Below are 16860 nucleotides of genomic sequence, written 5' to 3' on the forward strand. Positions count from 1 at the left end.
AAAAGACCTCCCCTCCATCTCTTGGTTTTCTCGTGGCCCTGCTAGCAGAGGCAGCCCCGTGTGCCTGTTGCTCCAGCGCCCCCATACCACACCCCGAAAGGTAGAAGTCCCAGTCCCCCCACAGGTGAGCAAGGTGAGCAAGAGGCGGCCTTCTGAGCTCCCTCTGCTCACCCAGGAAGCCTAAGGGAGCAGGGAGGGGGGTCTTTCTCACGTTGGATGGCCAGGAGCCGGGGCAAAAAGTGGTGCTGCAGTTTCCCCAGGCGGCAGCCAGCCAGCCCCTCCACGCCTGGCCTGCCCGGCCTCTGTCCTCACTCCAGGCCCGGGGATCTCTGCTGGACCAGGGTGTAGTCCAGGCTCCCTTATATCCTGGACTTCCCCTCAAACGTTCCCCTCCCCTGCAACCCCACACAGTCCCAGCCACCCCCACCCTCCAGGGCATCTTGGAAGCAGGCCAAGCCACCAAAGGTCAATCTGATGAATGGCAAATTCATTGAAAATCAATTGGGGGAGGGAGGGGGGAATCAATTACCTTTTAATACCATTTTACATTTTGTCAAGTGTTAACCACTTGTCAGCATTCTTTCTCTAACTCTTCAAAAAGCATATTCGTCTTATTTGGGTTTTTACCGATTAAAATTTCATCCTTTCACATTTGAATGGACTCCTTCACCCACTTTGGAGGGCTCTCTGTCTTTTTAAATATAGTTTGGGTGATTAGTTTTTTTAATATTTAGGATTTTAAGCATTTGCACAGCAATCCCCACAATGGTATATCATCTTTAATTTTGTTGTATTTAAAACCAAAATGAGGCATTTCCTATTGATGTGATGCTAAATCCTTCATCCACATTTTTTTGTTGTTGTTAATCCTCACCCAGGGATATTTTTCCACTGACTTTTATAGAGTGTGGAAGGGAAGGGAGAGACAGAGAGAGAGAAACATCGATACAAGAGAGACACATCGATGGGTTGTCTCCCTCAGGCACCCGACCAGGGCCAGGGGTCAAGTCTGCAACCAAGAATCGAACCCAGGACCCTTCAATCCACAGGCCCAACCGGCTAGGGCTCATCCCTCTTTTTTATTTGCGTGAATGGACGTTAGCACTGGAGGCACCAATCATAAACTAATTTTGTTTACTGATAATGAATATATATTTTCTTGCCTCTAGACGTCTACATCAATTATGACTCCAAAACCTCAATTATACCTTAAAATTTAGCGATGAAAACCACTTGCAAATACCTTCAGAAGCCCATGAACACCATTCAACATAAATTTCTAGAAGCTTCTAAAATAACCAATTTTGGTAAATCAATAAACTTGGTAACCTTGGTGGCTGGTCATTTAGCATACTGAGTTTAAAAGAAGTGGCCACGGGGCACCTCATGGCGAGCTTTCTCCCCGCCGCCATCTCTGTGTAGTTTTTTCCTCCCTGGGGTTCCTGCCACTAGTCCACCATCTAACTGCTCCGTCAGTAGTGACGGGACTGTCACTACTGACCTCACCAACCCCCTCCCCTGCCTGCCCTGGGAATGGCCTCACACCCTTCCCTCCCCTTCCCAGTGGCTCCCTGTCCTATGTTCTGCCCCCTTGGGTTTCCATGGTCTGGGTCCACATGGTCTGGGTCCCATCTCTCCGCCTTCTCAAGGACATCACTCCTGCAAGTGCCCCTTTTCTCTCTGCCCTTCAGCTTCCCCCTCTCCAGGGGCTCATTCCCAAAGCATCCACAGCCACCTCCATTGCCCATCTCAGAACACACTGCAAAAAGCAAGGCCCTCCTGTGACCCCACCTCCTCTGGTTGCACTGTCCCCCTCACAGAGGAATTCCAAAGAGCCCTCTGCGGTTGCTGTTTTTACATTCTCACCTCCTCCCATTCTCTCCTCCATCCCACACAGATCAAGCTTCCAATCCACCCCCATCCCCCACTAAGGGATACTCCAGTCAAGGTCATCGGTGACCTCCTTGGAAGCTAATGGTCACTTCTCTAAACTTCTCCTGCTTGACCTCAGGGCTACACTGGCACAGCTGACCCCTTCTCTGTCTGGAGATCTCTTGGCCAAACTCCCCCCACCCACCCCCTGGTTTCCCCTTCCTCACTGGCCCTAGTCTTGGCCTCCTTTGCATGGACAGCCTCAGCCTCCCTCTCTCTCTACACATTCTCTGGGTGACCTCATGGCTGCACAGTTCTAAACACCATCTGCACTGAGTGGCCAGATTATGATGATCTCTGAACACATAATAATCTGGCCACTCAGTGTATATCCAATATAATAAAAGACTAATATGCAAATTGTCCCCTCAACCAGGAGTTCAATCAGCAGGCAGGCCGGCCAACCGCCCATGTCCCCTCCCCCTGGCCAGGCTGGTCTAACCCTACCCATACACAAATTCATGCACTGGGCTTCTAAACACACACACACACACACACACACACACACACACACACACACCCTGAGTGGCCAGATTATTATGCATTCAGAGATCGTAATAATCGGGCCATTCAGTGTCTATGCTAACAACTCTCAATCTACACCTCAACCTGACCTCCCTCAGCACTCAGGCTTATGCCAACTGCTGATTTGGCATTTCCAGGTGGAGGTCTAACTAGCATCTCAACTCCACATGGCCAAAAAGGAACTGGATTTCTGCTCCACCCAATCTGTTCCTTCTCTCATCTTCTCCGCTCTAGGATATACACTGCATGTCATTGTTTCTCCAGCCTAAATGATCAGAGTTATCCTCCACTCCAGCCCACCTCCTCTCAACTCTACCCCACGACAGACCCAGATCCAAGCATCCTCTCCATCACTGCTGCTGTCCTGGGATGTGGCCACTGTGACAGCCTCCAACGGCTCTCCCGCTTCCAATCTCGCCATGCCCTCCGCCCTCCCCTCCCCACCCCCCCTCGATCCACTCTCCACCGTGCAAATTCGTAATTCGCACTGTGCTACTCAAGTGTCTACACCACATGTGTCAAACACAAGGCCAGTGGGCCAAATCCGTCCCGCCAGGCCTTGCAAAGCCCGCACCGCGCTGTCATCACTGCACTCCGCTGCGTTTCCATCACAATGACAGTTTATGACTGTTCAGTAAACCATTCGGCCCGCGATTTAGGCTGGATTTTAGATTTTGGCCCCTTCTCTGATTGAGTTCGACACCCCTAGTCTACACCCTCCACGGGGCTCTCATCACTCTTAGAGTGAAATCCAAACTCTGCCACTCGCCTGCAGCATCTGGCCCAGGATCCACAGGCCGGCCCCTGTCCGCCTCCCTGCCCACCTCCCAAACCAAGGCCTCCACCCCATTCCCTGGTCCCCAGCCACGCCCTCTGCCTGAAGTCCCGCCTCCATCCCAAGCTGCTCCCTCTGCAGTCCCCGCACCTCCCCATGGCTGGGAGGCACACTCTAACATTCCCAATCAGAGCACCCATCACCTGTCTTGTCACCTCATGTTATTCCCCCGTTTAGCTTTCATCACTAGGTTACATCTGTGTTGTTTTCTGCTTTTATCTCTCTCAGGCGAATCAAACCTAAGCTCTAAGAGAACAAGACTCCCCTGTCTTGTTCACGGACATATCCTCTGCACCTAGGCCAGCACATGGCACACAAGGGACGCTGAGTGAAAACCTGGGGACACAGTCTCTCTCCCTCTCCCTCCCTCTCTCTCTCTTTCTCTCTCTCTCTCTCTCACACACACACACACACACACACCCCTGACCCTAACCCCGCACACATACCCAATACACATACCACACCTATATCACACACATACACACATCATCCCACATACACAGCACACATACACAAAACCACAGATACCACCCCACACAAACACACCAATTCACACACACACCAGCACCCCAATACAAGAAAAAAACCATAAGCACACCTACCCCCACACACACCACACACACCATCCCATAGACACACACAAAACCACACATACACCACCACACACACTACCAGAGCATGTACCAAACCCACTTATACTCCCCACCTACACCCTGCACACACATACACACACTGCCCGCTCAGACACAGTCTGTGCTGCCTACCTCTGGGGTTGGGAGGAGGGGCGTTCCCAGGTCTGTCATCTAAGCCCTGCTCCTATCAGACAAACAAGGTAAATGCAGCTCGAGGCTGTCAGGGGCAAATGCTCTGGGGAAGGACCTGCAGAGCCGGGCCAGGCACTCCTGGCTCCTCGGAGCAGGAAGGCCCAGCTTCGAGCACCCATGCCTGCAGGCCCAGCCTTTCCTATATCCTGCAGGGGAGCCAGCAAGCAGCTGCCTGGAAGATGCAGTCTGAAGGAACCAAAAAATACCTCCCCCGCAAAACCTCATACCAGCTATGACACCTGAGGTTCTGCCGTTAAAAAGCCTTGTTTGGGGTTAAGTTTTGTTCTCTCCCTTTTCTTTTCACAGCAATTTCTTCCTTATACACAATTTCTTCCTTACACACAATTTCTTCCTTACACACAAAGGCAACCAGACTTGGACTCACCAACACCCACCCACACCTCAGCAGGAGCGAATTCCTCTAGGCACTGATAGGAGCCTGGGGTCCCGCCATTGATGGGAGGGGGAGAGGGGATGAGGGGGACTGCAGACTCCCCCAGACGCCATGGCACCCCACGCTGGGGTAGCTGGCCTCCTCCCACTCGTTCCTGACTGCTGATCAGCAGGGCGAGAGTCCTGGTCCCCTGGCCCATCCACCAACACCTCACTTCTCCTTGTCCCCAGAGTCCTCTCCCCACCCCACACCCTCCCCTTGGCCTTCAGACGTCTTCCCTGAAAGGGGAGGAGGGGGGTTAAGAGGTGACGGAGCTGCAGCGAAAGCCCAATTTTCGTTGATGCTCAGAGCCTCTGACAGCTGTAAGGAGGAGAATGAGATTTTGAAATTTAAATAACACGCTTCTGCATTCGGCTCAGGGAGACAACCTGAGGATAAGCAGTTTATCGCGGAGGGAGCCGCGGTGCAGGGGGCAGGGAGGGAGGCTGCCTGCTGTTCCTTCACTTCCTCCCTGCCCTCCACCTCCAGCCCCCGCCTCCTCCGGGCTGCCTCAGCAGGCTCTCCCAGAGGCCCCAGCCCACCTACTGAGCCCACTGAACCAGGAAGCTTTCACTCACCGTCCGCTCAGCCACCAAGGCAGGAGGGCTGGGGCTCCAAGGCTCAGACACCCCTCAGGGGAGCCAGGGAAGGGAGGGCCTGAGGCAGCCAGCAGAGCTGGGCTGGACCCAGGCCTTCTCCACCTGCCCCTGGGAGGAGCTTGCCCAGGCCTCCCAGCCCTGGTCCCACCAGATCCCACTCTCTCCTCTCCCAGGACTTTCCCAGCCACTGCCCACTGCAGCGCCCGCTGGACTCCGGGGGCAGTCTTTTGTCTATGCCACCACCAATAAACCATCTATTGGGTGTCTAGGTGGGTGTTTGCCAGCTCCGTGGACAGTGAGGACTGAGGACAGGGCCTGGCTCATTGTAAAGCTGTGTCCTGTGGGGACCTCCCTGAGCACTCGCCATTTACTGCACAAAACAGGGACCTCCAGACACAGCCTCTCCCGTGGGAGCACCTGGCCAGGGACCCCCCCCCCCTAAACCTCAGCTGCTCCTGTGAAGCAGCCCTCACAGCTCGCAGGACACCTCAGACTTGCCTGGGCCTCCTCGTCACTCCTCCTGTGCAGCTGTGACCCCTCACGCTGAACCACTGGCCCCTAGCAGCCCCCGATGCCACCATGGCCACCGACTAGGTGGTCCTGTGCCCCAGCGCAGACCCTTGCAGGTAAACAAGTGAAATGCAGGGAGTCATGACCACCCCCCCTGGGGTCTCCCAGCTGGGAGGGCCAGCCCAGGATTCACAGCTAGGACAGCAGGCCTCGGGGTCCACGCCCACCACTGTTCCAGGATGCCCCATGGAGCTGCAGTCCGGCACAGAAATGACAGAGAGACCCACACCGCAGTCCCACGTCCCCACAGCGACAGCGAGCACTGAGATGCGGGGGAAGGCTGAGGTGCCACGGGGCAGGTGGTGCTCGCCTCTCGGGGGCCATCTGCAGGACTTTGTGACAGGGTAGGGCTCCCTCCTGTCCTGAGCCCCGGAAAAGAGGGCCACCAGAGCCTACAACAAGAACAGCTCTGGGCCCCTCCTGGCTCAGCCAAGCAAGCTGGGCCGCTCCGGAGGCTCGCTGGCCAACTGAGGCAGACACCGCCCATCTCTTCCTCTTCTAGCCCAGAGGAGTACCTGAGCCCAGCCTCTCGCCAGCCTCACGTGCCCCCACCCAGTCACAGTGGCCAACACAGGCCACAGCAGCTCAGCGGGAGCCCTGGGGACCCCTCGTCTCCCGAAAATCACCCAAGGGCCTCTCACTGCAGCCCCAGCCAGCGCTCTCTCAGGTGGGAGGCAGCCACCCATCACCAAGTTTGTTTCCCAAACGCTGAGTTCCAGGCTAGCCCGGCCCTGCCTGCCTTCCGTCTGGGACAGTGGTAGGCACACTCATTAGTCAACAGAGCCAAATACCAACAGTACAACAATTAAAATTTCTTTTGAGAGCCAAATTTTTTAAACTCAAACTTCTTCTAACACCACTTCTTCACTCGCCCAGGCGGTAGTATTTTGCGGAAGAGCCACACTCAAGGAGCCAAAGAACTGCATGTGGCTCGCAAGCTACAGTTTGCCAACCACTGGCTTGGGAGATCCCTTTGCAGGAGGTCTTCACGGGGCAGCTCAGTGCAGTGTGCCAGGCACCGACCAGCACCCCGAGTACTCACTTAGTCTCACAAACCCTGGAGGGCAAGCTGTCCTCCCTGCCGTGTCCTGCAAGAGGAAACGGGGCTTCGAGGTGAGGCACCTGTGCAGGTACATGCCGGGCAGGGCAGAGCCAGGATTTGAACCTCCATCTCTGTACCTTCTCTCGGGGCCTCAGTTTCCTTTCCTGTCAGGGGCAGGGGTAAGCCTAGGTGATCTCTGAGCTCCGGCCCAGCTACAGAAAGGAAAGGACATGTTTGCATAAACATGCTCCGTGCCCACGCATCTGGAAATGCTCACATGCAACACAGAGGCCCGCCCCTCACCAAGAATGCAGAGGCAGCGCCTGCTGACAGCCCAGCTGACCACCTGCCTGTCACTCCTCCTGTCCCTTAGGCATGGCCGTGGTTAGGAGGAAAACCAGTGCCTGGCCTGCCCAGGCCCTTCATCCTCACCGGGAAGGCCTCCGGGTGGACAGGGCATCTCTGCTCTCCTCACTCCCCACATGGCCCCTCCGTGACTTCTCTTTGCCTGGACAACCTCTTCTTTCCCTGAGAAGCCTTTTTCTCCTCCCCACCTTATTCCAGCCTCTCCTGCCTCCCAGATGAAAGAAACCAGCTGTGATCCAGTATTCCCAAGGTCACAGACAGAGGGACTCAGGGACAGAGGGACTCCCAACTTCAGCTCCTTCACTCCTGAGTCCCCTCCAGAAGGCACCCGGCCTGGACTGAACATCCTCGGCAGAGAGAGTATGACTCACCGTCCCTCTCCCTGCATCCATTCTCACAGAATCCTCCTTACCAACCCTGTGAGCAGGTGCCACCCTCCCATTGGACAAGCATAGGCAATCCAGTTCTGAACAGCCACCGTGAGGCCACGACCTCACAGCCCTCAGCGGAGGCATCAGGATTCAGACCCAGCATCGTGTGGCTTGAGGCCCACACATTCTTCCCACACACCAGGCACACTAAACACGCCAGTTCACGTTTCCAAGGGCAGTTGGAATTGCTAGAAAGAGGACAAACCTCAGTCCTCCTCCATGGGCTCTCCTTGCTCATCTACAAGGCTGGGGCAGGACACTGGATGCCCTCAACATCACCGTCACCCTGGTTCGGGATGGAGCCAGCCTGCCCTTCCCCTGGCCTTGGACTTGGGACTCACTGGACCAGGGTTCCTCAAACTTTTTAAAGTGGGGGCCAGATCACGGTCCCTCAGAGAGCTGAAGGGCCGGACTATATGAACTACTAATTCCTACTGTAACACCTCGGCTGCGCTCACTGCCCAAAAAACCTGGAGGGCCGGATCAGACTCCTCTGTGGGCCGCATGTGGCCCGCGGGCCGTAGTTTGAAGACGCCTGCGACTGGACACTGGGAATCCTGGATCCAATCACTGAGCCCAAGGCCTGTGTCTGCCCTGGGAGGAGAGGAGGGAAGGGCTAGCCCTGCCCCCAGGGCCTCTGGCATCAGAGAGGGTTGGGTAATCCTGGCAGCTTTCTCTGCCAACAGAATCCCAGAGCGGACTTTCCAAGAACCCCGACAGAGAGAGAAGGTGAGAGAGAAGGAGAACACATATCCCAGGATGCCCTGCATCAGGGCCCTGAATTCTCAGGCAGTGAGGAGGATATAGCGGCTTCCTTCTCACAGTCCCTGAGGCCCCCCGCTGGGGGCAGTGGAAGGGGGGGGGGAACCAGAGGAGAGCCACCCAACAGGGGGCAGCATATGGCCAAATATGCGCATGTGGAAGTGGGAGGGGCTCCACCCAGCCCTAACGCAGCCGCCTTATCATCCCAGAACATGCGTGCAGCATCTTGGATGGCCAGGCCAGGCCTCCCCACCAGCGAGCTACAGGCAGGTGGCAGGTGGGCCCAGACGCAGACCTCTCTGCTGGCAGGGCAGCCTGTCGGGGGCTCGCCATCGCTGAGCTCCGAGCTGCTCTGCTCATCCCAGTATGCCAACAACACTGCCATCATCTGAGCGCCCCGGTGGGGAAAGGCTGGGGAGCACTGCTTTAAGTTCACGCCTTCTTCCTCCAGAAAGAAAATGCAAGGTCAGGAGCAGAAGTGACCTGCCTGAGCCCTTCCACTGATTTGTAGCAGAGAATGCCCTGGGCCACCCAGCCTCCTCTCTGTGGAGCCCACCCTGGCCCGCTTGGTTTCTGGCTGGCCAGGCCAGGGCCACCTCACCCAGCGATGCATCCAAGTCTCCCCACACAGAGGCACCCATGCACCAGCCCTGGGGCTGCAGTGGGTGGAGCAGCGTCGGGGAGGGGGGGGGGAGGTGAGGAAGGAGCCGTTCCAGACCCTGAAGCCCTGCCCCGCTGCCGGAGCAGTCCCCAGAGCCCAAGTATCCAGGGCAGCGGGCGAAGGCAGCTGATTCATGGAGCTGCAGACCTAGTCATTTCCTCATTTATCTTGTCAACACCCTTGTCCCACAGAGTGTCAAGTCCATTACGTAAAGATTTTCTGCTAAGGAGATACTTAATGTGAGCCCGGGGCGCAGCAGGGGCCGGGCCGAAAGGAGGACGTCTGACCTTCAACCCCCAGGGAGTAAGCCGAAGCTACTTCTTTACTGGAGTGAGACCCAATGGCTCCCACCCACGTGCAGTACTCAGCTGGTGCCTGAGCTACTGTAGAGAGGGGAGTGGGTTTGCCAGGGCATTCCCACAGAGCATCCCCACCAGGGCATCCACAAGCTAAGGACATCTTCCGTCTACAACTGTGCCCCTGAGCACTGTCTCAGAGGAGTGGTCCAAGGTGGATTTCTACCCAAAATGAACCAGAAAACGTAAGAATCAGAATGTGTGCTGGGAGAGACCTCGGTCAAGCCCTCACCCAGGGCAGCCACGTGGACGGGCAAGGCCTGTAGCTGACCACAGTGCCCACAGCCACAGGCAGCCAGACAACAACCTGCTGAGTCCCACACCTCTGCCCTTCCCCCACCGGGGGCTTTGATGGTGACAGCCCAGCCAGGGAGCTCAACGCACAGCCACCTTTGCAGACTCCGTGCCATTCACCAACGCCAGGCCCTGGGGCACGTCCAAACGGTCACTCTTTGGCCAGTGCCTGCCTTCTCACGGGTGTCATGGCTTCTCTCACCAGGCACATGCATAATGTTCCGTCTCCATCCCTGACATATGCATTCCCAACAGGAGAGGATGGGGTCACCCTCACGGAAACAAAAAATTAGTTCTTGGTTTGGCAAAAATAAACAGACATTGCTGTGGTTTGTGGCCCTCCAAAACTCAGCCCTGCCTGAGTTGGCACTTGCTATGGACTAAATTGTGCCCCTCAAAGAGCAGTAACCCCCAATGTGACTGTGTTGGAGAGAGGCTTTTGGGCAGTAAAGGTTGAATAAGATTATCAAGGTGAGGTTATAATCTGAGAGGACTGTCGCCTTTTAACAAGATCTACCCCTCCCCCCCCTCTCTTTTTCCCTCTCACCCCAACTACTCTCCTGTCCCACCCCACCCTGTGAGACACAGTGAGAAGGTGGCCATCACAAGTCAAAGAGAGAGCGCTCACCAGAAACCAAGCCCTGCCCAACCTTGGTCTTGAACTTCCACCCCCCCAGTGCTGTAAGATAACACATTCATATTGTCAAAGCCGCTCAGTCCACACTATTTTGTGATGGCAGCCCAAGCAGACTAAGTATGTCCCCAGTTAGAGAGAATGAATTTTTCTCCGTAGGGGGTTAATAATGGAGAAAACATTATTTGAGCAACATTGTCCATTTGAAAGGAAGGACTTGGGGGCTCACTAGTCTTTGGTGTCACCGTTTGGAGCACTGCTTCTCAACCGGCAGCACATGTGTCCCAGGCCATGTCTGGAGATATTTGCGGTTGTCACTCTTGGGGAGGGGGTGCTCTGGCATCCCTTAGCAGAGGCCAGGGATGCTGCTCACCATCCTCAATGCACAGGGTGGGTTCCTCCCACACGATCTACCCAGGCCCAAGTACCAACATCGGTGCTGGAGAGGAACCCTGGCTTAGAGCAAAGACACCCCGGAAGGCTTCAAATCCTGCCACAAAACCAGCTGGGAAACAGGGGTTCGGGCACAGGATCCCAGGGAGCAAGCCCACCCAGCCACCTTCTAGCACCAGGAGACTCCAGGAGAGCTCACCCCAGCCCCACTGAGCAGTTCCAAGATGGGAAGCCACCCCCGTCCTCTGGTGCCCAAGCAGGGGCAGACTGTCCGGGCCCACTGGGCCCCCAGATGGCAGAAGGAACAACAAGAAGAAAGGACCAGCCGAGACCTGTTTGGCTCAGTGGACAGAGCATCAGCCTACGGACTGAAAGGTCCCAGGTTCGATTCCGGTCAAGGGCATGTACCTTGGTTGCAGGCACATCCCCAGTTGGGGGTATGCAGGAGGCAGCTGATAGATGATTCTCACTCATCGATGTTTCTAACTCTCTATCCCTCTCTCTTCCTCTCTGTAAAAAAATCAATAAAATATATTTTAAAAAGAAGAAGAAAGGACCAAAAAGTTCATCAGGTTCCTACACGTGTCCTTGGGGGGATGGGGGGAGCTCACTATGTGGGAGCAAAGCTGGAGTTTCACCTGGTCCTCCTCCCTCGTGGGGCTCAGAGGCCCCCCAGTGGGGTGCAAGGAGCAGAGCCCTCATTGGGGGAGGGAAACCCACAGCAGAACGGATAGCAGTGACACCAATGCCAACCACCACGGCCAACGCTTCCTGAAGGCTCACCCAGCGGCACGCTGAGCCCTTAATTACCACTGGCTCGTTCAGACCTCGCACCTGTCTTCAAGGTTAGTAGTAGCCCAGCTGAGGAAGCAGAGGCACAAAGAGCTTGAACAGTGAGAACAAAAGAGCTGGGAAACTGGAAAGAGGGACCCCCAGGTGAGGAAGAGGAGAGTGACAGCAGGTTTCCTATCCGAGGCTTGCTGCCTGGCCGGCTCGAGCAAGGCGGTTCCCGTAAGCGCTTTACTGCCGCACAGCCCGGGGCAGGCGTGCTGCCTCCTGTTCCCAGAGGAGGATCTACCTGTCTGATGCTCAGTGCCCGTCGGGGGCTCGCCGGTGCTACCGGCCAGGGCCCCGAGCCAGCCCAGGCCGCTACCTGCCGCCCCTGGACCAGACGAGAGCCGGGAGGCCCCGGCACTAGCCCGCTGCTCACCTGAGAAGATGGAGGCGAGCCTGAAGATGTCGGAGAGGCGGGAGGTCACCGGCTCGTAGGGCGAGGCTTCGTAGAACTCCTCCCCTGGAATAGAGAGCATCACAGTCAGGCACAGGGGCCCCCGCTGACAGGGAAGGGGAGGTCGTGAGTAGAAAGCTGGAATGTCACAGGGACCAGGGATTTCCTCCAGCCAGAGGGGACACCCCCAGAGCAGGTCAGGCTGCCTAACTCTCCCTCGTGCCCCGGCATGACCTGCCCACCTCTAAGGACTTCTGAATGCTCTGGAAAGAAGGCCTGGGAAGTTGGGACCGTGACCGCCTGGGGAAGGCCAGGTGGAGGTGGCCCAGAGAGGTGAGGCAACCTGCCTGCCATCACACAGCTCCCTCCTTGCAGCAGCTGCACTGCCGTCTCCCAGCCCTCCCACCAGCATCCTCTCCCCTCGCACCTCTACTTTCCACCGTGATGCCGAGAACCTGGCTAGAGAGCCCAAGGTCTGCTGCACGGAAGCCTGGCTCCAGCTCCTCTTGGCTTGACCCCCTCCTAGGCTCCCTACATATCTGTGCCCCCGCCCCCTCCACCTGCTGGCTTCTCGGACCTTCGGGTGCATCAGAAGCTCATCGAAAGGCAAGGCAAGGGAGTGACAGGAAATAAGGGACACAGGGCTCCCCTAAATACCCCCTACCACGTTATCAGACCCCACCCCCTCTGCCACTGCCCTGACGGGAAGGACACAGCCTCTGGAGACGTTATGGTGAGAAGAAAGCCATGAATAATCACTAGGGCAGGGGCTGTTCGTGTGAGTGGAGGGGCAGGGAGACAGTGATGACCCACCCAGCCTCGCACAGTGAGCTCCCACCCACCCAGAGCCCTGGGCTACGGACAGGCACCTCCTTCCTCAGGGTACCCCGTGTGGGCGGCATCCATGGGGACCTCCTGCAGGAAGGTGCCTGCCATCCAAACGTGGGAATCCAGCCCATGAGGTCACCCTGAGGTCAGGACTAGGGGCGTAGCCAGCGCCCCGCTGGCACACGGAACAAAGCCTCTTGTGTGCTATACTGCAGACTCCAGAAAAGGGGGCCCACCATGGACAACACCGGAAGTGCGTTCCCCCTGGAGAGATGGCCCCACCCTTCACTTCACCTCGTGGGACACCTGATTCTGCTTCAGTCTGACTGCCAGGACTCTGCACCTTCAGCACACAAACGTTACTTGTCCCCTAAGGCCTGTCTCCAGCCGCACCTTCCCCCTGGGCCTGTGTGGTCTGTGCCCTCCTCTCTACCCACCAGCCCTGGAGAAGCTCCCTGTGGGGGGGCCGGCGGCCAGTGCTCACTGCTGAGGCCAAATAACGTAAGATTGTAAGAAGGGCTTTGTAAGGAAAATGACGTTAGTGTTACCCTGTGCTTCCCACGTGCCAGTCCTACTGAAAGTTGCTGTGCTAACTCATTCAATCCTCTTAAGTTTATCTGTGGGGCAGGCACCGTCAGTCTCCCTGTTGTACAAGGATAGGGACCAGGGCACAGAGATGGTAAGTAACTTGCCGAAGGCCAGACAGCTGTGAGGTGGCAGAGTCAAACTTCAAACCCAAGCAGTTGGTGACAGGGTCCACGTATTGAATCATTATGAACACTGTCTCCAAAAACGAAGTGTTATTGAAACCAAGCTGTTCTTAAACAAGATCCGTCTCCCGCCAGCTGGCCGGCTCGCCCGGACAGGGCCTGTCCCTCATGGCTGCATGGGGTGCAGCACCATGCCTGGGCACAGCTGAGCCAGGAGGATTGGCTGGGAAGGTCTCCGGGGGGAAGTGGGGAGGAAATGGCCTATTCCCAGGACTGGCCGGAGGAGTCCATTCTTCTAGACCAGTGGTCAGCAAACTCATTAGTCAACAGAGCCAAATACCAACAGTACAATGATTGAAATTTCTTTTGAGAGCCTAAGTTTTTAAACTTAAACATCTTCTAACGCCACTTCTTCAAAACAGAATCTCCTAGGCCGTGGTATTTTGTGGAAGAGCCACACTCAAGGGACCAAAGAGCCGCAGGTGGCTAGTGAGCTGCAGTTTGCCAACCATGGTTCTAGGGCAACAGAATTCACTGGTGGAAACCCGAGTCCTGGCAGTCAGACTGAAGCAGAATCAGGGCATTAGGTTGCTGGGTGTGACCTGGGAGGACCGTGGGAGAGGCCTCTGCTGCTCACATCTGAAGGACCAGGCTGGCCCTGAACTTCACTGTCACCTTTGAAAAGGCAAGAAGTCCAACAGCAACAGCTTTACCCTGTAAATACCAGAGGTGGTGATGGTGGTGGTCATGGTGGTGATGATGGTGATGGTGATGGTGGTGGTGATGGCAGTGGTGGTGGTGGTAGTGGTGATGGCAGTGGTGGTGGTGGTAATGGAGATGGCAGTGGTGGTGGTGGTAGTGATGGTAATGGCGGTGGTGATGGCAGTGGTGGTGGTGGTGGTGATGGTGGAGGTGATGGCAGTGGTGTTGGTGGTGATGGCGGTGATGGTGATGATGGCAGTCGTGATGATAGTGGTGGTGGTGGTTGTCATGGTGGTGGTGGTGATGGTGGTGTTGATGGCGGTGTTGGTGATGGTGGTGGTAATGGCAGTGGTGGTGGTGGTAGTGGTGATGGCAGTGGTGGTGGTGGTAATGGAGATGGCAGTGGTGGTGGTGGTAGTGATGGTAATGGCGGTGGTGATGGTGGTGGTGATGGCAATGGTGTTGGTGTTGATGGCGGTGTTGGTGATGGTGGCAGTGGTGGTGATGGTGGTGTTGATGGCGGTGTTGGTGATGGTGGCGGTGGTGGTGATGGTGGTGGTGGTAGTGATGGTAATGGCGGTGGTGATGGTGGTGGTGATGGCAGTGGTGTTGGTGTTGATGGCGGTGTTGGTGATGGTGGCGGTGGTGGTGATGGCAGTGGTGATGATAGTGGTGGCGGTGGTTGTCATGGTGGTGGTGGTGATGGTGGTGTTGATGGCGGTGTTGGTGATGGTGGCGGTGGTGGTGATGGTGGTGGTGGTAGTGATGGTAATGGCGGTGGTGATGGTGGTGGTGATGGCAGTGGTGTTGGTGTTGATGGCGGTGTTGGTGATGGTGGCGGTGGTGGTGGTGTTGGTGGTGGTAGTGATGGGAAGGAGGACAGGCCCAAGGCCACAGGACCTCCCGGGCACTGCAAAGGGGCTGCATAAGGAGTCAGGCCTGCCCCTCCTCTAGCTGGCTGTGTGCCCCGGGTACACCTCTCCTCCCTGCACATCAGCTTCCCCACCAAAACGGTTGTGGGGCTGAATCTCCCTTGAGGATGGAACTCTCTAAACAGGGGTGGGGAACGTCCGGCCCATGGGCCGTGTAAGACCAGATAAACCCTTTAGGCTGGCCCTGGTTTAAAACATTCAATCAACTCACCAAGGCCTTAGGGGGGAGTTGATTAAATGTTCGACCAAATATAGCAGGCTGATGTGCGAGCTGATAATGTGCATGGCCTGCGAATGATGTTAAAAATATCCCACCGGCCCTTGGCAGGAAAAGGTCCCCACTCCCGCTCTAGGAGCTCAGCAGGGGCCACATTCCGGCCACCACCACTGGGGGAGGACCTGGGCCTCCAGCAGAGGGAGAAGGAGGGGCCAAGTCTCCAGGGAACTCTCACCCCCAGCAGGGGCCAAGGAGAAGACAAGAACCCGAGTCCAGACCTGCACAGGCCTCTCCCCTCTCAATCCGCCCACCCACCCCAGGGACCGGGCCAGGTTAGTCAATGTTATCAGCAACAGGGAGGAGGTACTCAGGGGACCACTTCCCCCCCACCATGAATAATTAACTGTCAGCTAGATCCTCTCATTCCTCTTGCTCACAGGAACATTACCAGCCCTTGAAAGCCCTCCAGGCTTCCCATGGTCAGCTCTCAGCAGAAACTACCTCTGGGCCCCAAGACCCGGAGTGGGGGGTGGGGGGGTAGATTATAGAATCCTGGGGGAGGAGAAGGGCGCTGGAGGGGACTAGGTTCTGAGGAATGAGACAAGCATGGGGAAGGGTCTTTTCTAGAGTGGGCCCAGGGGAAGGGTCTCTCAGCCCCTGGCATAGGGACCAGGCACAGGGACTGACTGTGGCTTCTGTCACCCTCTGAAGCACACAGTAGGCTCTTAACAGATGTTCACTGAATAAATAAACCATCAGCAGCTCAAGATTTGGAAGCGAGCTGTCTCCAGCCAGACATTCCTGGGTCAAAAGAACCTGGAAGACCACAGGGCAGTCTGCAATATGAACATGTGGCATGCTTACTGTTACCTCCAGACACCTCAGGGCCCAGCTCCCTCCCAGAGGGAGCCCCTCGCTGGGAAGGCCTTGGGCAGCCCACCTGGCTCTTCTGCGGGCAGTTCTGTCCCCTCCCCCGGGCGTCCTGCAGCACCCGCCCGAGCCACTGCCAGTCTCCCTGGGGTTGAACTGGAAGGCCGCTGGGAATTAAACAAGAAACTAAAGGACCCAGTCACCAAATCAGGGACCTTGGTCTTCTGTGCACTAGAGTAGGAAGCGGTTATGGGGTTAAGCCTCCACTGACCTGCTGACAAAGTCACAAGTCCCAGCTTGGAGGGCACAGACCTCTAAGCATAATGAAGCTTGATCTTGTAACTGCTCCCTACATCTCTCCTGGGAAGCTAGTGGGCTGTGGGAGGGGCAGCAAGTGCTGCCAAAACAAGTGAAACTTACAAGAACATTGTAAGTTACCTTGTTTGTCCCTGATTATAAGTGAAGCCTAAGCCTGCAGTTTGGCACAGAAGATCCACCCAGACTCAGCTTTTTCTCTTTGTCTATCATTTCTCCATCTTTCGTCGCCCCTGCTCAGGCTTGCCAAACCCTTGGCTGTGCTGGCATGAGTCCGCCTGGGGTCCAGACAGCCTCTGTCTCTCAGAGAGCACAGTGCGTCAGCCCCACTTCTAGTTCTAGAGCTCGAGGTTGCTAGAAATGGAGGAATGGCCACCTGATTCACAAGGAATCGCTCTGTG

At 56.3% G+C, this 16860-nt stretch overlaps 1 protein-coding gene across 2 annotated transcripts in view; it reads right to left on the reverse strand.

The window, feature by feature from the left end:
• GFRA2 (GDNF family receptor alpha 2) overlaps window positions 1-16860 on the reverse strand; it is an 83222-nt gene that overhangs the window by 58045 nt on the left and 8317 nt on the right. For both annotated transcript variants that reach the window (XM_045585882.1, XM_036450378.2), the window contains one exon: window positions 11868-11951. In XM_045585882.1, coding sequence (XP_045441838.1) covers window positions 11868-11951 — 84 coding nt within the window. The remainder of the gene's footprint in view (window positions 1-11867; window positions 11952-16860) is intronic.

This window comes from Pipistrellus kuhlii, unplaced genomic scaffold, assembly GCF_014108245.1.
Source record: "Pipistrellus kuhlii isolate mPipKuh1 unplaced genomic scaffold, mPipKuh1.p scaffold_m20_p_21, whole genome shotgun sequence".
NCBI lineage: Eukaryota > Metazoa > Chordata > Mammalia > Chiroptera > Vespertilionidae > Pipistrellus > Pipistrellus kuhlii.